We start from the raw sequence: 26,290 nt of genomic DNA on the forward strand, positions 1-26,290 counted from the left end.
AAAAATTATTTATGATACAAAGAAAAAGAATTTAAAAAGAATTTTAGGCCTGACGCTTATTTTTTTCCTTTACGTTGTAAGATATATTTTTTTAATTTACAATTCTTTAAAATTGTTTTATCTTACCTCTAAATTTACTTTATTCTAACACGCAACAATTAAATTGAAAAATTAAATTTCATTATAAAGATAAAAGAATTAAAAAGAATTTTCAATTGAATTTTTTTTTATCTTTATCTAATGAAAAAAAATAAAATAAAATAAAATTGCAGGCCTCACCTGGGAGTCTCCGTGCACAGAGATTTGGGGTCTCCATGAATGAAAACATCATGTCTCCGTGCACGGAGTCTTTGGGCCCGTGCACGGAGTCATCTTATTAGTATTATTTTTTTTACTTCATTTTCTTTTTAAAATAAAAGAAAAGCTAATACCTCTTTATACTATATAATACTAACTACAATGATATTTTTTACAACTTCAAGCAAACTTTTTACTATGTAAAGAAATATACTAAAAACTTTGAGTTAATATTTAATCTAAAGTAATATTTAGATAAATTTAATTTAAAGAATTCAATATTACTAAAAATATTATTGTAAAATTAAATAATGTCTGAAATTATTAGATATATCCAACTACAATGATATAGTTTTTTTTCTTTTTCTTTTCTATATCTATAATAATGTAAAAAATATATATATATATATATATATATATATATATATATATATACACACACACACACATGCATTCTATGCACGGAGGAGGCCAGGTCTTCTCTTCCAAAATTTTGTTTAGATTTTCCCTATCATATTTGTTTTTATTCATTAGGCATGTTTGTTTAAATAAATAATAATTCGAAATATTATATCTATTTATGCACGCTTGCATTTGTCCGACTTAGCATAATATAATAATATTTTTCTTCATTCCTTGTCAGTATGGTATATTTTATTATAATTTTTGTGTTTAAGTTTTGCAGTTAACTTGCGTGCTGGCATAGCTTGCTTGTTTGTACAGTCATAATGGGTGGTTGGACGCCTCCAGCTTCAAGTTCTTGAATCTATATTTCATGAAGGCAACAAAAGTCCAAACAAATGGGAGATTGCACAGATAGTCTCTCACTTGTCGTTATATGGCCAAATTTGTGATAAGAATGTTTGTAATTGGTTTAAAAATAAACGGACTCGTTCAAGAACGCCATCCACACAAACACAAAATTCTCAACTTAAGCCAATGGTAAAAAAAGACAAATTACGTAAAAGGGTTTTAGGTATGATTATTTGTTGAAATGTGATTTTTTGTTCATTTTTTTCATTCTCTTTTGTACGTAATTTTAACATACATATTTGGTATTATCTGAAAGTTACTACAAGTTATGCATCAGAAAGGCGAACTAGATGTCGTGACTTTGAACATTTTTTTTATTTTTTAATTTTTTTTATGATATCTTTCATAAATCTTATTTTTATTTTTATGTTTTTAGGTTGTATTGATGATTGTATTGGATTATACAATGATGAAAGTATTTGTCTTCAAAAAGATTCTGAAAATCAAAATTAAAATCAAAATGAAGCATCAGAAATTCCTAATATTTTACCTGATTCTGAAAGAGTTGATTCCAAACGAATAAATCTAAGAGATATTCCAGCCAAACCCTATTTTCTTCCATCATCTACAATTTGTAAATATTGTGGTGCAAAAAAGTTTCATAAAGAAACAAAGGACTTTTGTTGTTGTGATGGAAAAGTTAGATTGCGGTTAAATAGTGCTCCTCCTGAATTGTTTGAGTTATTTACTTCTACTTCATGTGAGGCAATTGCTTTTAAAAAAGTTGCTCGTACTTATAATAATCATTTTGCTTTCACTTCTTTTGGTGTTAAGTATGATAAAAATTTGTGTAGAAATAATAAAGGTATATATACATTTGAGTTCAAGGACAAGTATACCATTTTATAAATCCATTGTTACCAATTGATGGGAAACCAGCATATTTACAGTTATACTTCTATGATACTGATAACGAAATCACTAATAGACTAAAAAATTCTGACAGGTTATGTGAAATGACTTTGAGAAAATTGATAGATGTCTTGAAGATGAATCCATATTGCCATTTTTTTCGATCGTTGAATGAAATTTCTGATCTTGGTTCATGTCATATTATACTTAAGTGTGATCCAGGTCTTAACCAAAGACTGTATAATATGCCATTCTGTGAAGAAGTGGCTACTGTTTGGGTTGATGAAGACCCATCCGCCAACGTTCAAAATCACGATATATTAATTTATGGTCATTCTAACACTACACATCAAGTGAATTATTATTATGGTTGCTATGATCCATTTCAGTATCTATTGATATTTGCTTAGGAAGAACCGGGATGGCACGAAGGTATCAAAAAAGTCAATTTGAATACTTCTTCACTCATCGATGAAAATTTTATACAAATTAATAACATTCATTCGGCTAAACAACTTTTGGAAATGGAAGAATGTGGTAAGTTTTATCATCCATCAAATTGTTTTATATGTAATAAAAGAGTATGTAATTATATTCTATTTCTCAAATTTTCTTCCTATTTTTTTCAGTTTTGACGAAATCGAAGAAGCGAATGAATGTATCTTGTCGTGAGTATTATTGCTATAAACTTCAAGTAAGGCTTTCAGATAATTCTATACTTCTTCATACAGGTAGACTTCTGTAACAATATATAATAGATATGCATATTAAAATTGAAACTGTAAGATTGGATTATTTTCGAAATAATCAAAAGATTATAAGAGCAGAGCTTTACCAATGAATTATGGATAGTGTACAGAATGGTGAGAATAGAGGTTATAAGATTGGTAAATCAATAGTGTTACCCACAGGGTTTATTGGAGATCCTAGAAATTTAACTAAAAGATATATGGATGCAATGTCTTTAGTTCAAAGATATGAAAAACTCGATGTATTTTTAATAATGACACGCAATCCAAATTGGCCTGAAATTAAACAAGAATTGAGACATAGTGATGAAATACAAAATAGGCCAGATTTGTTAGCACGGATATTTCGAGCTAAGCTTGAGGAACTAAAAACAGATTTGTTGAAGAGGGAAATTCTTGGGCCTGTAATTGCTTATATTTATGTGGTTGAATTCCAAAAAAGAGGTCTCCCTTATGTTCATTTCTTCTTATATTTAAACGAAATTTTAAGATTACTAATTCTATGCAAGTTGATGAAATTATTTCGTGTGAAATACTAGATAAAAAGAAAAATTCTTATCTACATATTACTGTGATCAAACATATGATGCATGGTCCTTGTGGACAATTAAATCCTACAAATGTTTGCATGAAAAACGATGGTACTTGTAAAAATAAATATCCAAAAGAAAATATTTTACATACTTCATTGAGTAACGATTCTTATCCGCTTTATAGACGTCATAACGATGGTGTTACCGTTAAAGTCAGAGGATGCATACTAGACAATAGATGGGTCGTACCATACAATCCATATATTTTAGCTAAATACGATTGTCATATTAATGTAGAAATATGTTCTTCTGTTAAAGGTGTGAAATATTTATATAAATATGTATACAAAGGACATGACCGTGTTAATTTTGCTGTGAATAAAGAAACTAATGAATGTTATATAGATGAAATTTCAAATTATCAAACTGCTAAATGGATATATGTGCCAGAAGCTGTTTGGAGAATTTTTAGTTTTGATTTATTTGACATTTCTCCTTCGGTAATTTCTTTGCAATTACATGTTGAAAATTCTTAATTAGTTACTTACAATGAAGTGATGATTTATCAGAAGTTGTAAATAAAAACTTTATCCAACAAACAATGTCAACTGAATTTTTTCGAATGAATCTTTTTGACGAAAAGGGTCGGACTTTACTTTATAAAGATTTTCCTACATACTTTGTATGAAATACATATTTACGAATTTGGAATACTAGAAAAAAGTAAAACGTTATTGGTAGAATAGTTGCTGCTAATCCATCTGAGGGTGAGAGATACTTTTTAAGAGTTCTACTGAATCATATTAAAGGACCAAAATCTTTTGAAGATTTAAGAACGGTTAATGGTGTTGTGGCACCTACCTATCGTGAGACTGCATTCTTACATGGTCTAATCAGTGGAAATAATTATTGTGACATGTGTTTAAACGAGGCTTTTTCTTATCAAATGCCTGTATCACTCCGTCGACTTTTTACTAATGTGCTGATTTTTTGTGCCCCTACAAACCTTAGAAATTTATGGATTAAATATAAAGCTTACATGATAGAAGATTATTTACATACAGGTGAGACAGAGTATGATGCTGAAATTAGAACACTACGTTGTATAAATTCATTCTTAGAAGTTGTTGGTAAAAGTGTAAGTGATTTTTACTTTACAGATTTCGACGTTGCTGTAAATGAAGCCGACATGTTAGCAAATATAATTTTAGAAGAAAATGCAAATGTCAGTGTTGAGCCTGACATACATTTTACAGAGAGTTTAAATAAGGAACAACAATTTGCTTATGATAGTATTTTAGATTATGTTTTCAACGATAGAAATGGACTTTTTTTTATTGATGGTCCAGAAGGTACGGGCAAAACTTATTTGTACAGAGCATTACTTGTTACAATAAGATGTAGACAACTTATTGCATTGGCAACAGTATCATCTAGAGTAGCTGCTTCTTTACTACATGGTGGAAGAACTGGTCATTCGCGTTTCAAAATTCCTCTTCAAACAAGTCCTGATATGCGATGTTCGGTAAGTAAACAATCAGCACTTGGTGAGCTTTTAAAAATGACGGAACTAATTGTGTGGGATGAAGCACCAATGGTTAATAAATATGCTTTTGAAGTTTTGGATAAAATGTTAAAAGATATTACTGAATGTGAATTACCATTTGGTGGAAAGGTCATTGTGTGTGGAGGAGATTTTCGTCAAGTCTTGCCAGTGATATAAAGAGGAACAAAAAATGATATTATGAAAGCAAGTTTAGTATTCTCATATTTATGGCAATACTTTAGACAACTACCATTAACTCAAAATATGAGAGCTAGATTGGATCCTTCCTTCTGTGAATATTTACTCAAAGTTGGAAACGGAATTGAAAATGAACATACATATCGCATGATTAAACTTCCTTCAGATATTGTCATAGATTTTGAAGATGAAGATAAATCATTGAAAAAGTTAATCAGCATTATGTTTCCAAATTTTCATACTTATAGTAACAATTTAAATACTATGATAAATAGAATTATTTTAACTCCAAAAAACGAATATGTCGATATGATAAACAATATGTTAGTTAAACAAATTTCAGGAGATACATTTACATATTTTAGTTTTGATGAAATAATTGATAAAACAAAAAGATTTATTCAAGAAGATTTTTTGAATAGTTTGACTCCAAATGGTATACCTCCACATGAACTTGTTCTAAAAAAAAATGTCCTGTTATGTTGTTAAGAAATATTAATCATTCGGAAGGTTTATGCAATGGAACTAGACTTATTTGCAGTGAATTTTAAAAAAATGTTATTTTAGCTGAAATTGGATGCAGTGAATATAGTGAAAAACATGTATTTTTATCTAAAATTCCATTTATTCCACTTATGGGAGATAAACATTAGTACCATTTAAAAGAACTCAATTTTCAATTCGTCCTTGTTTTTCTATGACTATTAACAAATCCCAAGGTCAGGCATTAGATTTTGTGGGTCTATATCTGCCCGAGCCTATGTTTTCACACGGTCAGTTATATGTTGCGTTGTCTAGAGTAAAGACAAGACAAAATATAAAAGTTTTGATTAAACCAGCAGACAAAACAAAATCGCATATTAGTTGCACAAAAAATGTGGTGTGTCCGGAAATTTTGAATTTAATACATTCTATTTGACAAGTCTTAAAATTCTAAATTGTCCAGAATTAATCTATCATCTTGTTGCTGTCAAAGTGAAGATTTATACAACAATACACAAGGTTGGTTATTTTCATTTTTTTTAAATTATAGTTATATTTTGTTTGATAAGATGCTTAATTTTTTCCATCATCTTTCTTATTTAGAACATAAATATGAATATTTAACAATTAATTTATGGAAACCATGTAAAATTGTGATATTATAATGTTGATTCAAACTAAAACATTGTCAATTGTTCAGGTTTATCATGATTTCACCACAGTTATTTTTTTCTATATATACACCAATAATATAAAATAATAATAATAATATTATTATTATTATTATTATTATTATTATTAATTAAAAAACACAACATAAACTTATTACATAATATTTACTGTCATTGCATGACCATATAACTAAGTAGAGGAATGAAGAATAACTAAGAAGAAGAATGAAGAAAATATTTATTGTTACAAATATCTACTAACATCTTTCGTCTGTAAATTGACATCCTATTAGGTGAAACTAATTCTATTGGCTATCCCAGGAGAAAGCATTCTATATATTTTAGCACGAACATTCCATAATTTGGCCTATAGGAGAAATAGTTTTACGTTAGACTATATCCATTTAAAGAAAAAATTAAATATTATAGCAAATAAAAAGTTATTTAAATGCTCACCCATTGCCTGCACATGGTAGATAAGGTATCATCTCCACTTCTATTGTTTTACTTCTATATTTTCTTACATCCTTTCGGGTAGAAAGCTCAGAATTCATGATGGATGCGTGGATTACACTATGTGTTACTTTTGCATGTACCATGACTTGATCTGGTATAAGAATACCGTTGCTACAGTCATATATTTGGAATTTCCATTCAGGAATATTCACCACAAAGAGATACCAACAATTGCCAGGAAAGGAGCATGGAATTAGTAGATGCTTGCACACCATCCATTTACGACCATTCATAGGCGAAAAACCGTTCACATATTCATTTAACGGAGTGAAATTCGCTTCTCCCCTGGTGGTTTTGTTTTTCTCTTCTATTAACCAGGTGAAAATTCTAGAACACTCATCTTGAAATTTGAAATCCATTACAGCATGGTCTTTAGAAATTAAGGTAGAACCATCCTTGATAAGTCGCCTTAATAACTTCAATTCTAGCTCAATACTCTAATAGAATAAATACATCTAAAATTAATTTATTATTAAATATCAAACATAAAATTAAATTTATTGTAATCACTAAACCTCGCTTACCGTGGGAGTTATATCTTTTCCTACATCCAACAAATTTTTCAACATGTCTCTTCCAATGTAATTGTCACTGTCCTCCCAATAAGTACTAAATAAACAAATATAAATTAATATTAGATAATATAATTCATTATCCACTGAATTAAAAAAAATAGTATTTAAGCTAATACAGAGTTAAATTTCTTACCTTGATAGATTGTGCAATATCCAATCTCTAATAATGTTATACTTTTTCTTTGGATAAGCTTCTAAATGATGGCTTTTTGATGATGAAGACCATATCTGTTTTTCCTTACCTTTATTTTCTCTTCTAGATCCTTCAACACTTTCCGTCTCTTGTTGAAATGTTGATGTTTCTCTTGACGAATCACTCAGAATTGGAATTGTCTGAATAGGAACATCTTGTTGTATAGAACCAATGATAGCTTCTATGTTTGATACATTGCTCAATGTATTCTTGTTCTGTTTATCTACGTAGGATCTCATTGAACTTAAACTGTTATCCACATAAGATTGCATCTTGCCTAAAATATTATCTTCTTGCCATTTTTGTTGCTGTTGAAATTCCTGTTGGAATACTCGTTTCTAACTGTCAAGAATAGTATCCATATAAGAATGAATACTAGATTGCATATAATCTTCTTGCCTTTTTTATGTTGTTCAAACATTTGATTTTGATTGTGAAATATTTCTTCTTTCAGATTATGGCATACACTGGACACATCTGATATCACATGTTGCCTATGTGTTCCCAACATTTTTTCCATTTGTTCTCGAGTTATATAGTTCGAAGCATCAAAACCAAAAGCAGAACCAACTTGAGGAGAAGTTCTCGAACTACTCGGAATGGTCATTTCTTGCACAAAGATGTTTTCTGAGATTCGTTGTGGGATTTGTTGTACTGTGTTGTCTAATTCTCCATGAACTATACCATCTAAGATGTTATGTTCATTATTTGCTGGCATTGAAAGAGTTGTGTACCACGACAATTCTAACTCTTCTTCCGTGGGATATAACACAGCAACTACCTCAATTTGTAATCATGGTAACTAAATTTAGTTTTTAAATGATAAAATGAATATGTAATTATGCATTCTTAAAAAAGTATGTTATACCTCCCTTGTGGCCAAAAACAGTTTTACCATTCTCTCAGTCAATATTACATTGGGTTTCTACTTGTACATTCGAGGACTTTGTGCTGTTTTGTATCTCCTGCGTCCAAATTTTTTTCCAATCTCTGGAAAAGCTTCATATATCCAGAACTACAAATAATTATAATCTTTTGTTATACAAATAAGATATAAATAATATATATAAAATAAAAGAACAGAAAAAATTTACCTGGAATGCAAGTAGATATCCTTTTAATGCATATTTGCAGTCTGATTGATTTTGTTCTGCTCTTTGCACTCTTTGAGCTTGTGATTCTTACAAAGAATTTAACAAAACAAAATATGTTTTTTGACCCCATGGTTAAGCAAGAAAGACATCGAAATGCTCAATCATACCAAGAGTCTTATAATCAATATTTCTGCCAGTTGGTTTCAAAATACACTCCACGAACATAACCAACCTCAACTTAAATTTATCTATATAGTCTTCACATGAATGGAATGCTTGATGCAACATTCTCATATTAATTCTTCTCAAACCATTGAAATATTGATTTATAAGACGATGGTTATTATGATTAATCTCCACAGATGATTCATGGCATGGTAATCCAGTGATGAGACAATATTCTTGCATACTAAATCTGGCAACACGATCACCTAAGCGTACCCACAGTTCGTTATTTTTACCACAGTGTATAAGCCTCATCACAAATTCATGTATCAACTAACTGCTAAATTATTCCTCCTCTTCCCTATACATAACTCCCACAAAAAATCCATAAAAATTGCTGTACATAACAGAAACCTATTGATTTGCATCTATAAATTCAAAAAAATCCAGGAGATATTGCCAATTTGGATGTTGACAAATAGTGGCAGGGAACCAGTGATCTGGAGAGACAATATATTCAAGAGACATCTGGATAATTAAAAAAATACACAAATTTATATTTATAAGAAATTCTAGCTCTAGATGATTATGACAAAAAAAATACTAAAGCTCCAAGACTTTATACATTAGGAAAAATGCAGGCTTATATGAAAAACTAAGACTATAATTTTTCCTCCATCTTATTTTCCTTTTTTCTGCTGTTGAAATTTTTACTTTAAGAGTCAAATCTAATATGTTAATATGATTCTGCTTCTTCAAATTGAATTTTATTTGTGAAGGTTTTTCTTCATAAATTATAGTTACAATTTAACCTTTGTCACCTATAATTCATAGACATTTTTCCATGTATACATAGTAATCCCAATTATTTATACAACTACACATGGAGAAGCGCACACATTCATTGAGTGAAACTGAGACAAGAATTTTCAAGATGAATCTACTGTAAAATTAGATGAGATAGGTTAAGAATGAGCATATTCATAATATAGTAAGTAGTGTTTTCAAAAGGGCTTAAGGCTTATGCTTTCAGACATTCCTTGTGCAATGTTCACTAGGAAACTCAAAGCATATGACTTCAGGGTTTAAGCATTGATTTAGTCGTGTCAATAACTGAATTGTTAAAGATTTTTTATAATGATATTTAGGCCTTCACAAAAATGTATAACATATTTCTGAGTATAGAAGATACTTTGTTGCATAAGTTCTTAGCTTGATTTTCTAATAAACTGTCATCTATTTTCTATGTGGCTAGGAATATCTTTGTCTGTTATTGCACTTCTATGCCTTGATTTTAATAGACTCAACGCATTCCAAATGAAAAGGATGTAGGTTTAAAAATATTGAGATAGTTGAAAGAACAAATGTATGAATTTGCTTGATAATTAGCTTGTTTATTTGATTTTGTTAGTTAAAAACTATAATTAGAAACTTCATAGTGCAAATGAACACTAATGATCAAATTAATAGGTAACGAATTCACATAATTATAGAAGAAACACACCCTGCATTCTTCTATTCTTAGAACAGATACATGATGGAGAAGTATATAGAGTTAACTTGAATCACAGTAGCAATATGTTTTTTGGCATTAAACATTTTTTTCCATATACAACTGCACACGAAGTGGCGCGCTCTTCCTATAATTCCATTTCTCCATGCGCCTCTCCATGCACGGAGAGGCGCACTCTCTTGCACACGGAGAGGTGCGTGCTCTTGCACACGGAGAGGTCCGTGCACAAAGAGGTCCTCTCTCCGTGCACGAGAGGCAGCCTCTCCGTGATGCCGGATAACATTTTCTTTTATTCAACAATAGAAATTTTACCTTTCAACCAGCTAAAATGTTTCTCTCTACTTTGAAAATTCTCTCTCTCTTGCAAAAATGTGTAGAATTGTAGAATTGGTAAAAAGTTAGTATGATTGATAAGATAAATGGTATAAGATTCTTCACATGTGAATAAGAATTCTCGTGACTTTAAACTTTAAACTTTTAGTAGTTGAAACAATAAATGAAGATAATAATTGTAGGAAAGTTATTTTGTTGTTATGTGAGTTAGTGGAATAATAATTGTAGGAAATAAATTCTCTTTTTTTTTTTTTTGTTTTTTGTTTAACGTGGTCATTCACATTAAAATAAACTAAAAACTAATTGTATCAAATTTGTCAAATATATCATCAATATCTTTTCTCAAAACTCTTTCTCATCGTATCACTCATTATCTTTTTACACAGTTTACTCAGTATAAAGTATGCAGCGTATAAAACCTATGTACACAAACTATTGAGTTACTCTAACACGATGAAATTTTACACATTGTCGATACTTCGAATAATTGATTGAGTTCATCTCATGAGTACTACAACTTTACAAGTAATCCCTATACCAGTTTACAAGTAATCTCCATATCAGGTATGGCTATAGATTAGATTTTACAATATATTACTACTGGTAGATATAATAATATAAAAAATATAGATATCTTCTTCTATTTTCGATTGGTTATCTCATCATCAAACGAAATCCCCCAATTTACAAGTCATCCCCATACCAGGTATAGCTATGTATTAGATTTTATAGTAAATATCCATATAAAAAATATAAATGATATAACTCTAGATGTCTATATATATCTTCTTCTATTTGGATTGGTTATCTCATCTCATCAAAAAAAAATTCTCCCAAAAGTTTCTCTTTGTCTTTATCCTGTTTATAAAAACATTGTCAATGGAAGAAAAATACCAACTTATACCAGAAATTCTATCCAACAACCAAAAATGGAAAGCCAAAGTAATTATTGTAGAAAAACAATCACCGAAACCTTCAAAGCAAAGCAATGGAAGATATCAACACATGATGCTAATGAATACTGACGTAAGTTATACAACGATTTAGTATTATTTTTCCTGTTTCAAAACAAATATGTTCTCTCTTTTATTATTATTAAAATTATATATATATATATATATATATATATATACACACACAATCTTACACTAATCAATTTTTATCTTTTTATCTATCAGTGTAACACTATCCAAGCAAGCTTTATGATTCAAATATCACTGCCTTCGAAAATCAATTTCTCCTTGGAAAGACGTATGCAATTTCTAAAGCTTATATTAAAAACAACACTGAAAACTACAAATATTCAACAGAAGCTCTACAATGGACGATTTCTGGACAAACTCGTGTTGAAGAGTTGAATGACAATAACCTAGAACTTGTTATTTCCACCTATCACCTAACTTCTTTTGATAAAGTTGAGCAATTCATGAATACAAACACTGATATAAGTAAGAAATTCCATCTTTATTTTCAAAATAAATAATACCATTATATATTAATCAAATAATTATAATTACAGTCAATATAAAATAATTTTTTTTTTTGCAGACATTTTGGCTATTCTGATTGATATGATGCCTAAACGATTGATTCAATCAAAAGATGGCAACCACACTTGGGTACAAGATATAATACTTCTGGATCAAAAATTCATAACAATGATGTTGACAATGTGGGATTCTTTTGTTGACAGAGAATGCAAATTATTCTCAGAAAATATTGACAAAAAATTAGTAATCTTTGCAACAAACCTAAAAGTCACCTCTTTTTGGGTAAATTTCTATTATTTTTTCTTATTTAAACTCTGCTTAAAATTGCATTTCTTATCTTGCATCAATGAATTGTGTAGGTTTAAAACTCTCCACAAAAGTTCGTAGTACATTTTTCGTGAATACTTCTTTCATTGCAGTAGAAGAATTGATTCAATGGTATGTATGTATATCCTTCAGCTTACATTTATTTTGGTTTTATTTGGCTCATCTACTCTTTCATTTCTTTCAAGAAAGATACAAATTTGAACAAAATCGATGAGTTGATTTTGAAAAAGCCATACACTAAAAAATCTCCCACAAAATTGTTTCCTCCAGTGCGCAACAAATTCACCTTAATTCAAAATCCACATGGTCGACTTCTACCGATATTTATATATCTCTGTACACAATATATTATGATTTTTATTTATGTTTCTTTATAAATTACAATTTTCTTTTTCAGAGAAAATTTTATTGGGTGAATGCCACTGCAAAAATGGAAAAAATAGATCCAAAATGTTGGTATATGGCTTGCAGCAATTGTTATCGGCGATCAAGCGCGGATTTTGGTGAAATATATGTTTGTATTTTCTGTAAAAGTTCCAATTCTAAAACTATTCCTCGGTAAAATATATATTTTCACACCTTTCTATATATATATATATATCATATATTTTCTTACTACATAAATAAATAATTACTCTCTTTATCTCAGAGCAAGAGCATATGTCCAATTATCAGATGCCACAGGATGCATAAATGCAAGTGCAATTGGTGAAGTTGCAGAAAAACTTATGTTCACAAATGCACAAACTTTGATGGAAGAAACAAACTTTGTAATAATTTACAGTCTTCGCCAATCTCTTTTGATATATTTGATAAATTTCTTCATGACATTCATATTTTTTATACACAGGGCTCACAAGTAGATTTTGGAGATATAATTGGAAAAATACAAAATACTGAAAGAGCATTCTATCTCAAAGCGACTCAAACAGAACCTAATTCATCCAATTACAAATTTGACATCATCTCTGTCGAGTGTTTAATTGTAGATGAAGAACAAGATTGCCAAAAGAATATTAATTCTGAAAAGAATTTGGACAATTTTAACATGGATGCAAATGCAGATGACAGTTGCTCCCATTCAGCCAAAAAAGTTCTTTTCAAATCAGCTACTCACCAGTTAAAGTTAGAAAGTGTCAGCTCAAATCCATTTATACTGGACAAAATGAAAGAAAAAATAGAGTAAAAAATGGAATGAGCAGTATTATCTTAAAAAAAAGGCCAAGTTCATTTTGCATAATATTGTATATATTTTTGATCTACCTTATGGTTAATTTATAGCTTTCAATGAAATTACTTTCTCTTCAATTTCTCATTTTCAACAACTTAAAACACTTCTTTTTTTAAATACTCGACATATTCTACGCTAATAATAACAAAATCTATACAAAACTCATACTAGTATTGATAAACAAATAATCTTTTTCGAAAATGTTCAATTTGCAACTCAAGACAAAATTTGATTTTTTCCTAATCTTTCATCTCAAAATCAGTTTTCAAATAACTAGCAGCTTTATTGAACTCTTTAAGAGTTCCAATTAAATTTAAATTATCAACCATAATTACAAATCCAATATTTGTTTTCTTTATGAAAACATATAGGCGAACATGGTCATTTTTATAACATTCATTCAACAGATATTCGTTAAGACAATTATACCATATGCGTCCAGGTTATTTTAATCAATATAATGATCTAAGAACATGGTTCTCGGGCATGTATCATTTGAATTATATTTCAGGCATATTAAATCTTTCAAAGATAACATTAATAATCATGCATATCAGTTGACTATTACGTATTTCAAATTTCATGTATTGTCAAGATAACATGATATAAATTCGTGATATCATCCATGACAATCTTTACGAAATTCACTATGTTGAGAGTCGTGCATTACACAATACGACTTTATTTTTCTCATTTCCTTTTTATATAAGTATATACATTTAGATTTTTGGACTACATGTCCAAAAATTTCGTGTTTATCTAGTAAATTCAATTTAAAGTTGCGTCTCCTTTTATTTAGCCAAACATTATTTCGATTGATATATTTCGACGAATTTATTTTGATTCCTCGTGATTCACATATGATACTGTATATCATATATAAAATTGTTGTCGACAACTTTTTTTTTTGTTCAATTCTATCTCTTTTCTCATAGTAACATAACTTATTTAGATATCTCATTTTTCAACATGTCGGGTACACGAACCTCTTCTGGGGTTTTTTAATTTGTTATGTTTAAATACTCATTAAGAGTATATGTCTCCTTAATGAGACCATTTTTGCTAATTGTTCCATTTTCGTTTGAAAATTTTGTGTTTAGAATCAAACACCATCACGCTTCATGCGTACCATAAATATATCAATATATAATGCTAACAAATTGTCCCCTAAGACATCAATTTATATTGGAGCATTAAAATTTGGTGCGTGAGATTGTTGATCTGTTTGATCAATAAATGCATATAAATAAATTATATTTCGAACTTCTGGTTCGAATGATATTTAGTGAAGATTTAGATGATGATACATTTATACATTATTTTCAACTTATTAATTCCTTTCTAAATGCTGAAAGAATTGTCCAATCAAATTGACAATCATTTTTTCAGTGTTATAAAATATCGTCTATTTGAAATGATATTTCAAACTACGTACTTATAATCAGCATTCTTTATTTTTCATCTCAATATATTGTGGTGTTCAATTTTTACATATACTTCACTATAAAAAATAATTAGATGAAAAAATTAGGATCAGACCATAAGCTGATTATAATAGGAAGACCTGTTATTTTGGTATGATGCGTAATAGAATTCTCTAAATAAAAATGGGAAATATTTTATTCTCAATTAAATTAATTGGTAGCATTTAACAAACAATAGTTTTAAATCATTTATCGACATCCCAACTAACACTTATTAAAATGTTGAGATTTATTCTCACTAGTATTAACAAAACACAGTCTTAATTATATAATCTAAAAATTATGCTCATAACTTGAGTAATAATTTTGCAAACTTCAAGTTTTTTAACATCATGCAATCATTTAATATTTATGTCAAATTTATTAGATAAAAATAATATTTAGATAGTTAACATAGTGGGTGACAGGGCCACATATATCACCCTAATTAATTTTCAGAAGTGTAGAGAATTTAATCCTTATTTTAGCTAGCGATATTTAATGATCAATTGTCGGTAAAAAGAACAAATAGAATATAGGAATTCATTGGATTGAAAAATCTTTAGATTCTTCATCTAATATCCATTAAAATTTTTTAATTTCGCATCATTATTGATTCAGTGATAATCCAACTGGGCTAAATAATAAAATCAAAATGAACTTCTGGTTCAATATAATATATAATTCAATTATTTAATCTCGAAAAATATGATTAAATATTATATAATCATATATCGTACAAGTAATCAAACTAATCAATGTTCTAACGACATTAGTTATACGTTTTCTTTCAGGGATAAACATGAATTCAAAATAATTATTTTTCGAAACATCTACTGCTTTAAAAGCATGTTATATATTTTTATTATTATTGCTCATTCAAAAGAAAAATGTCAATATTCTTCTAGAATATTGAAAATTATAATTCAAGCTCTTCGTGAGCAATCAAAATATTATTATAATAAATTATACAATAATTTACTCTTTGAGTGTGAAAATATAAATACGTTAAATTATATGTAATTATACTTTTCGAAAGTAAGATCCAACTAGAATATTAATAAAAATTATAATGTGCTATTATGAGATCACATTATATTTTACGACTACTTCTTCAAGAATAATATATCAATATTCTTTAGAAATATGAAAAATTTTAATGTCATGCTTTTCAGGAACAATAACATATTATTATTTATAATAATAATTATATAGAGATTTACTTTCATGAGTAAAAATATAAATTTATGTTAAATCTTATATCATTATGCTCTTCAAGAGCAAAATAATTTAACTAGAACATCAATATTTAAATACGTATACAAAAGAATGGACACGTAAATAAATAGAGAAATTTATTTCGTGATTTAAATAGAATCGATCAATATTCTTCAGGAGTATTGAAATTATAATATATATTCTTTTAGAATATTAATAACATTGTGTTTTCTCAAAAACATCAACACAAATTTTTTATTTTTATTTTTATTTTTATTTTAAGTTGTGCTTTCATCAGGCACACAACAGACATATAATCTTCAAGAGTATATATACAATATTTTTCTAAAATACTAACATTAACGATTTGTTCTATCTTTCAAGCTAAATAATAAAATTTGTACTCTACATGAATAACAATGAAATATTCTTCTTGAATATTTATACAACGTGTGTTGTGTTTTTTCGAGAACATCAATATTATATTCGTTTAAAATAACTATAATTTAAATTATGTTTTTTCGGAGCATTGAGTCAATATTCTTTTAGAATATTGAACTTGTAATATCATGCTCTTTATAAGCAAGTAATATTCTTCTAGAATAATAATAATAATGTTGCACTACTTCAGGGGTAACAACGAACTATTTATAATAGATAGATATACGATTAATATTTTTCTAGAATATTAATTATAATGTTGCGCTACTTTTGGAACAACAATATGAAAAATTCTTAATTTGAATTTCATAGAAAAATATCTAAAAATATTTAATTACCATATAGACATGATATGAATTTATATAGAAAAATTAATTACCAAACATGCATGGCGAAAAAGAATCTCCATAAATAGAAGTTAACAAAATTGGCTAAATCATTTATTGGTTAAATCTTTTACCAATATGCAAAAAATACTAAACACGTATGTGAATTTCACATATCTAGAAATTAAAAATAGAAATAATATGTAACAGATTCAAAAGAAAGAATTAATACTGAATAGTATGTGAAAAAATGATCGTGTATGAATAAAAAAGGTGAATTAATATGCATTTAGATTACACATACAAATGTGAATTAGAATTAATATGCATGCCGATAAAAAGTAGAAAAGAAGAAGCAACCTCGTTATGATGCATATGAATATTGAAATAGTTCATATGCCACTAAATTAATTTTGGTACACGTAATAAATATTCATTCCTAAAAAAATTATTATCTTCACTAAACTTTGAAAAATTAAGTTATTGTGCTGATAACGTGTTATAAAAGAAAAGAAAAGAGAAAATAACGGAGAAAAGTCAATAGACTTGTGTGTGTTTTATTAAGAACCAAATCCTTGTATTTATATGACAGAATTAAGGATACAAAACAGTAATAATTTTTAAGACTGCAGGGATATAATTGTCATTCACCTCTAAACCATAATAAACTTACATTTTACAACGCTTGGAAATATATAGCCCCTTTTTTATAAAAAATTAACCTTTTTGATAAAAATGTAAATTCAATTTTTTATTAAACTCAAAGTCAACAATTAAATTTAAACACATGTTAACAGGATTTATAACTTATCAACCACGCATTTCATAAACTTTTATAAAAATCTATTACAAATCTGATTTTACCATCCACCAAACAGGTGCTATCTTTTTCTTTCATTTCAAACTCCCTATTTACGATCTCCTCTCTCTTCAACCCCCTCTTCTTTGTACCTTCAATCATCTATAACATTCATAACATTTTTTACATTTAAAAACTTTTGCTTATCCTTATAAAAGTATGTTCATTTATAGATAACAAATAATGGTAAAAGTCGAGGAGAAAAAAGTAACCAATGAAAACAAGAGACATTATTCTTTAACTAGTATTAGGTGAAATGAAGAGTGATATGAACGAAATAAGTTAACTTTAGAAAGAAAAGAGTCTTTAGAAGACAATCAAAATCTAATTTTATGCCCAAAGTCAATTGCATTGATTGCAAGAATAAAATTTGTACAAACAGAAAATAAATTATAAATAATTCAATTGCCTAAAATTTATTTACATGAACATTATCAATTATGTATTTGATTGATTTCATTTTTAACTTAGAAAATATTATATTTGTCTGATTTTTATTGATGGAAAGATAAGAAAGTGAATAGATGAGAGAAAAAAGCGAGAGCTAATTCCTTTAAAAATTTAAATATTTTCCTTGATTTTGAGGAAAATATGATCACGAGACCAAAAGTAGAAAAATGTTTTCTATGAAAAAAAATATCAGTCAACAACACAAAAATAAGAATTTGGATTAAAAAACACATTTTTCATGAAAAATATTAACAATCAAACGCACCCTAAAAGGAATCTCTTGATGTTATATCTTTTCCTTTACATCTAAATCAGTAGCGTAATAAAAAGGAAAAAATGAAAACAGAGCACCAAGGTAACAAAAATACGTCAAATAAATAGTCGAACAAGTGTATTCACAAATAAAAAGATAAAAAATAAACTTTTAATACATAGAAGCTAGAAGAAAGACGATAAAATGACGAGGCAGTGGAAAATATGGATGAACAATTTTATTCCCCAACAATTATACACCTTCCAATGCTCTGAATATGGTTGTCAATTCTCATGTTATGAACCACAGCAGGTAGACTTGTGTGCAGCTGCACCACCTGAAGTTGGCTGATCTGATTGGTTGATCCTAATGGCCTGAGGCTGCAATCACCAACCGAACATTGTGCATTCGTAAAAATATCAAGGCTTTGAAACTAAAAGAGAATATAATGCAATATCTAAAAGATTATGCTGCTAGATGATAAATTTAGGGCCTGTTTCATTGGTTTGAATTCCATGGAAAATGGAATTCGAATTCCACCTTTTTCCAATTTTATGTGTTTGATATGTTTTATTTTCTATGGAATTCTATTTTCTTGGTTGTATTGGGAATTGGTATTTTCCTGATTTTCCAACTAACTGTTCACTTTTTATTTTTTATTTTTTTTTTGGTGACAATGGAAACAAATTCTAAGAATTATTGTAAAAAAAATTTCCCTTTAATTGACATTTTCCATATAAAATAAAGCCAAACGAACACCAAAAGATAGATATTTTTTTTATTTATTATTATTATTATTTTTTTGACAATGAAAACAAATTCTATCCCCGATATCAGTAAATTCAATCCTTTAACAATTTTCATGTAAAACAAAGCCAAACGAACACCAAAAAACACTTATTTCAACATTTTCCACGTGGAAAATTATACCAATCAAACACAAAAATTAACAATTGTCAGGAAAAAAATTTCTTGACAATTCAATTCCCTGGAATTCATTTTCTTCCACCCAAATTCTATATTTGCAATCAAACGGACCCTTATTTATTTAAATTTAATTGTCAACAAGCCTCTCGCATGCAGACTGAAACTCATTTTTCCATCAAAATCTTACACACAATTTTCATAAATGGATAGAGGTAGACCTGAACGCACAACTTTTATATGCTTTGATACCTTGTTAAACTACTTTGTCAAAAAGCTTGGGCTCTTAAGAGAGAGATTTAATTAAATTTTGTATTCAACATGTACACTCCAGTTTCCACTCTAGTAGCCACAGGAACTAAAAACGGAGGGGTGTGACACAATTCTGCCTCTTGGTATCTGAATGTGGATAGAATAACATTTTTTCTATAATTTTATGTTGAATAATTTTCTCATTTGCAATTCTTAAATAGGAGGATATAACAGGTAAGAAAAATTTGTACCTCGATCTTAGAATCAGTTTCCGAAAGCCGTTGTTTTATATCTCTAGCAATCGAAAAGAAAACCTCCTCTACATTCAAGTTTGTCTTTGCACTCTATATGAGATTATCATTCAGAAGTTATGACATAAACCAAATAGTTAGGCTAGACATACAATCGAGAAAGATGGAGTTCTACTTACCGTTTCAAAGAACTTTATACCATACTCATCGGCAAGAGCTTGACCTTTGGAGGTAGGAACAGCCTAGCAAATGTAAGAAAATGAAAATATCAATAACCATGGCACATGAAAAGCTACTTTGTGCAAGAACCTTCATCAGACTCCATGAAGGAAAAATTATATGATCTTCAGTTTCAGATTAGGGATGCAACCATTTATAAAAGGGAAACAGCATGCTCCATCAACTTAGTTCACATCAGAAAAGAAACTAAAAATTCTCGTGTCAAAAGTCTAAAAATACAACCAACCTACCCTTTTGCTTTCATCCATGTCAGCCTTGTTTCCCACCAATACTTTGTTAACATTATCAGAAGCATGTTGCTCAATGTTGCGAATCCAATTCCTAATATCTGAACAAGAAAAACAATAAAATAAAATTGAAAATAGGCAAAAATATAATTAATTCTGCCAGTCAAAACACAGTAAATAATAGCAGTGCATTATTGACATCCTAAAATAACACAATGATGAATTAATGACCTAGATGGATTCTCAGATTAGAAAAAACTAGCCAAAGCAAGAGATCTTAGATTAGCTATGAAAAATGTATTCTATGTAAAAGAGAATTTACTATTGAAAGATGATTCATCAGTGACATCATACACCAGCAAGATACCCATAGCTCCTCGGTAGTAAGCTGCAAAAAAGCAGATTATTCGTAACAACTTTTAAACGAAATGACAGAAATTTGAAAGAGAGAAAAAAGATAAGTGCCATATTAATGGTAACAACTTTAAATGGAAAATAACACAATACTTCATCCTCGTTAGGTTTATAAACTAGCAGACATGTTGACTTCTTAGTGCCTCCTTGTCAAAAATGAGTATATTTACTTGACTAGAATTGATTTCTAAGCAAGGTCTTTATTATTGTAATGATTCCTTTTCATCTTGCTCAAGCGAGATAGCATGGATCTTTAAAAACTAAAGCAAGGACATGTAATTTCGATCCTGGGCATAAACTACTTGCAAAACTGTGAATTTCTGAGAAAAGGGATTGAATTCTCACACATTTTTCACAAGTACAACAAGGTATATATACAAGATGATGGTGGAATCTGCCATCATAAAATCTGGACTCAATCAGCCCTAATTGAGGAGTGGATCTCCACAAATCAAGGAATGGCACTAAACTAGGAACAAGATACCAAAAATAACTGTAACAAATCCCTACAATTCCTCACTAACTTTACGCTATAATTCTACAAAAACACTATCATCTAACCCCCAAAACCACCATCTGACTAGCATAGATAAATAGATAGATAGACATATTGAGAGAGGGAGGGAGAAAGACGATAAAACAAACGCATGTATACACCTAGCCCGGATCCAGCCAGGTTCTATTGATCATGTCCTCTCCCAACAGTTTGACCTTGTCTTGGGGCGTCTTTGGCTTTATTAGCACCAGAGCCAAAAAGTACAAACCAGAACAAAAGACATCAACCCCACTAACCAAAAATCTACCATCAAAACAGCCATAAAATACCCAAATCACAATCAATGGAACTCTCCAACACCCCCTATTACTCAAACAACCAATTTACAGCCATTAATTCCTCAGGAATCAAAATTACTGGCTAATGAGTACCACAAAGTGAAGTAGCTGCAGAAAATGAAGAACAAAATTTAGGTGGCTTGGCAGCCAAGAAGTCGGAAATTTTCACAATTGAGAGGTGGATTTCGATCCTATGAAGGCGGTAATTTTTGGACGACGGGGGAATTTGAAACTCTAATTGTGATGGTTAAAAAGTGTAGCAGTGGGTTTCAAGACCTCTGAGGTGTCCAGGGTGTTCAGGAATTAGGGTTGAGATGGTAGTGGCAAATCAAATGATGGGGCATGTCATGGCAACAACAGCTATGCGTTAATTATTATCATGAAATGTTTTAATGAGGATAACTACAGAAGATAGCAGGTGAAAATAACAGCTTCAATTAAAAACAGACCCAACAAATTGGAATCATTTATGAACATAATTTTTTTTTCCCTACCATTTGAACTCATTTCAATAATTCTTTTACTTACTTTAATAGGTGCAATTGCTATAGCTCGTCAATAATAAATCTTTGGATATTGTTTTCAAACAAATAGAAAGGAAGACAATTTGTCAGGAAATGGAGGTAACAAAAAATGCTTGAATGCAGTCACAAAGATCAGCAGGATGTATTTTGACCACATTAGTAATTCAAGATTTAAGCTAGTAAGCCAACTGCTCAGCGTGTGAAAAAAGACTGTTTATTGCCACCATAAAAGCTTCACAACAATTATGCCTCCTTGCTAATGAAATGCTATTTAGTTGGCACTAGGATATAGTAGCATCTGTAATGCTTCATACCTGAATTTTAAATTGAAGACGGGGAAGCTAACTGCATACCTGTTGTGATAGTTCGGAACCGCTCCTGACCAGCTGTATCCCAAATTTGCAACTTAATTCGTTTTGCGTCCAGCTCTATAGTTCTTATCTTAAAATCAATACTGCACAATAAATATCACTTTAAAATATTGAAAATTAACAAAATGAAATAAATGGACATTTTATGCCAATTACATCAGAGAGCTCGGTTTATGCAGTCTGTACGTTGACATATTATCAGGCCTCATAAATTCGACAACAATATAATTAATCTGAAACTTTTCTAGACTGTTATCGGTATATCTGGCTATTAGTGACAATGGATTCCAAACGTCCTTCTATCACATTTTGTCCCCCAAATGGAAGATGATAAACAATCCAATGGTTTTTTGCATATATAGACCAGAACAAGTAAAAGAATTCACATGGAAAATTATGCCGAACCGGTCTGCTGAAAATCCTTATCGCTTGCGTCCTATTGACTACTTAATGTTGCAACTATTGGCATCAGCTATTGCTAACTCCTGACATCCTAGATAATGACAGTCCATTTTATAGCAGATTGAAGCTGCTAAATTAACAAGATGTCTCAAAACTACGAACCCGATAGTGGTAATGAAGCTTGTTGTAAAGGAACCATCCGAAAAACGAAGAAGCAAACAACTCTTGCCCACACCTGTAAAAAAAAAAAAAATTTAGTGCGAGATTGAAGTTTACAACTACACCAATTTGTACAATTGTCAGCTGAGGCATGTAGAATCAACATGCTGCAGGGTTTGCATAAACACTTCCAAAATTCCATATAAATTGACAGGTAGTTAGCAATGTTAACATAAAGAACCAGAGAGTATAAAGAAATTCTTGCACTCCTGCAAGTCAAAGAGGCATGAACCGGGAAGGGCCGAAGTTGGCAAACTTTGGCATACTTAATCAAAGGATTCAGTGCTCAGAAAGCAACAATGACATCATGATTTTGAGCAAATGCAGCAGAAAAGCATATATAATTACTTTCAAGAGCAAAGAAAGAATTGCAATCATGTGCATTCTTCAGAATGAAAAAACTATATCCAACGGTCACAGACTACATCAAATTAACACGGCATGGACTATGTATAACATCTAAGCAGGAGATAAAGAAATGAGGTGAGCTGGCTTCATAAGTAGAAGTGAAAAGCAATTTAATATAAACAATTGTTTCGGTTGATTGTTGGATGGATTTTCAGAATGAAAAAAAAATAAAAATAAAAATAAAATTCAAATTGATTCCAAGGAAGTACATATATGTGTGTATTGTTCTAAAAGGACCAGATACGTAAAATAGAAGGCCATAAATTGAACAATGTTCAAAAAATTCATGACAGCTGGCAAAAATGTAAGCCACATATTAATAATAATACTATTACAAGCCACATATTAATAATAATACTATTACCCTAATAATGGAAACTTTTTCCAGCATGAGTTGCCACTTGAAAACAAGTCAGTGTTCCTTTTTCTATTTATTTTTCTGGGCCCAGCAAAAATCTCATTTTCTTTCCATTGATCCATCTTCTGAGATGTATAAAACTGCAGCTTTTCTATTGTCTCTATGTATCATTTTGTTCTATTTTCGGTAGATGACGGGGATGACAAAGCCAGTGCCTCTACGAGCTTGTTTGGTTTGGGACTAAAATCTGATTTTAATCTAAGTCAAAATCAAGCAATCACTATTAACCACATCTTTCACGGGTCTCACAACTTTTCAATCACACATTTCAAAAGCTTCTTTCACAATCTACTAAAAAATACAATTGTAATTTCCACCAAACACCTTCTAAATATAAATGCCAATATCTCTAGAGTGTAGGATTATGTCCCTTGGATGTTTGGCAACAGTTAGCATGTATATTAGCCCCCATTTGAGCCCCATTATTTCTCATTACATTAAATTAAATTTTTCTCTCTCTTACTTTTAACCACACAATTTTCAATAAAATAATATTACACGTAAATCAAAAACTTTTCAACCACTTATTTTTCAAAAAAACACTATTCATTTCATTATAATTTTCAAATAATGGGGCTCAAACGGCCCCCTTTACAACAAAATTTCATATAACGAAAAGCAATGAGAAGTCAGAACCTTCTTGAAATAGAACAATGTCAACAGTTAAAATAATACAGCCCAGGCCGTGAAATTTAAAATTTGAAATCACGATATGATTTTTTATATTTTCCCAAGAAATACCATTTTAAGTTCTAATATTTCCCTCAACTGGGATATGCACCCAAAAGATCGACACTTTAAGAGTTACTGAATAAAGCATTCTGTTCTACAGAGCTGCTATGAAAAGGTTGAATCAATAGTGCATCTAAAAATTCACAATAAAATATTTGCTCAAGGTGACACAACTACGATTAAAATTTTATTTGCTATATGTCATAAAGCTCTACCTCATAAAAGATATCAATGCGTTACAGAAATAAATTCAGGAAAAGCAGAACTGTCCACAGATCATAATAATATCTCCATACACAATCAAATGTACCCGTGATTGGCAATCATACGATCCAATAAATCTCACAAAATTATTGATAAGAAAAATGACAGCAGATACAAACCGCTGTCACCAATGAGCAGCAGTTTAATCAAATAATCGTAATCGGCTCTAGCCCTAGCTGGTGGAGCTGCCATCTTCACTCTCTTTTTATCCCAGTAAATATGCGTATACGCTTATAAATATCACCAACCCTATATGTTCATCTCTGTAAAAAAAAAAAAAAAAAATAATAATAATAATAATAACAAATTAAAAAAAAAAATAATAATAATAAACGATTCCTCACCAATTGATCACATTCTATACATCTATATCTATGGTAAATGAACAACAAAATACTGAGAAATACATAAGCAGAGGGAAAAGGTACCCGGGGACGCAGGTTAGCAAATCGTCAGCGACGTGTGGTGAAGCTGTATACAAATCCAATGGGGATCTCCGTAGAGGGTGCGTCTCCCTCCCTCTCTAATCTAACCGCGTTTGGTACGTGTATGTATAAGTACATGAAGTGGTCGTATTCGACTCGGTGGAAGAGGACTGTTTCTTTCGTCAAATGGCCAATTTCATTTTTCTTCTATTTTCGGCGGTGGACCGTTTCTCGAGGGTGGCAATTTTCGAAGTTAAGGCACTTTTTTTCAAAATTATTTTCAATCATTTGGAGCTATAATTTCTTAATGCTTTTCAATTATATATTTTCTCAAAAAATCATTTTAACTTTGAAAAATCTTATAAACAAGCACTAAAATGTATTGTACGAAGTCTTTTAAATATGGTTTAAGTTTAAAGAATTACTAAAAGTACACAAGTTTTAGCATAATTACTATTTCCCCATTAAAAATAAGTTACATATTTTAACTATAAAGTAAATGATGATTATATTTAGGATTAATAGCCGAATACCTCCTGTAAACGTCTCTAATGCAAACCCACTTAGCTATTGTAATTATGAAACTCGCGACAAAATAGATCAAATTCAAGAAATCCAAGAATCAACATTTGCAAACTCGGTCCCATAAATTATTGAACCGTAGAACCAAGTAGCGATGTCAATGGGCCGAGTCGAGCCAGCTCGGCTCGTTACCCTACGAGCTCGACTCGTACTCAGGCTCGTTGCCCAACGAGCTCGTGGGCAACTCGAGCTCAGCTCGTCCAAAAAAAAAAAG

The 26,290-nt window shown here is 29.9% G+C and overlaps 2 protein-coding genes across 2 annotated transcripts; one reads left to right on the forward strand and one right to left on the reverse strand.

Annotated features, from left to right (window-relative positions):
- Nucleotides 1-4,283: 4,283 nt before the first annotated feature.
- Nucleotides 4,284-4,967, forward strand: LOC111382728 (ATP-dependent DNA helicase pif1-like). Its single transcript, XM_023006768.1, has 2 exons — nucleotides 4,284-4,308; nucleotides 4,405-4,967. The coding sequence occupies exons 1-2, from the start codon at nucleotides 4,284-4,286 to the stop codon at nucleotides 4,965-4,967; spliced, it is 588 nt and encodes a 195-aa protein (XP_022862536.1).
- Nucleotides 4,968-18,603: 13,636 nt separating this feature from the next.
- Nucleotides 18,604-25,731, reverse strand: LOC111382726 (ras-related protein RABE1c-like). The gene is made up of 9 exons (XM_023006767.1): nucleotides 25,498-25,731; nucleotides 25,189-25,332; nucleotides 23,191-23,263; nucleotides 22,609-22,709; nucleotides 20,806-20,871; nucleotides 20,487-20,584; nucleotides 20,196-20,258; nucleotides 20,017-20,109; nucleotides 18,604-18,969 (listed from the first exon to the last, which is right to left on the reverse strand). The coding sequence occupies exons 2-9, from the start codon at nucleotides 25,259-25,261 to the stop codon at nucleotides 18,886-18,888; spliced, it is 651 nt and encodes a 216-aa protein (XP_022862535.1). The 5' UTR covers nucleotides 25,262-25,332; nucleotides 25,498-25,731; the 3' UTR covers nucleotides 18,604-18,885.
- Between the last annotated feature and the right edge of the window lie 559 nt (nucleotides 25,732-26,290).

The sequence above is a fragment of the Olea europaea genome, unplaced genomic scaffold (genome assembly GCF_002742605.1).
Source record: "Olea europaea var. sylvestris unplaced genomic scaffold, O_europaea_v1 scaffold2556, whole genome shotgun sequence".
Taxonomy (NCBI): domain Eukaryota; kingdom Viridiplantae; phylum Streptophyta; class Magnoliopsida; order Lamiales; family Oleaceae; genus Olea; species Olea europaea.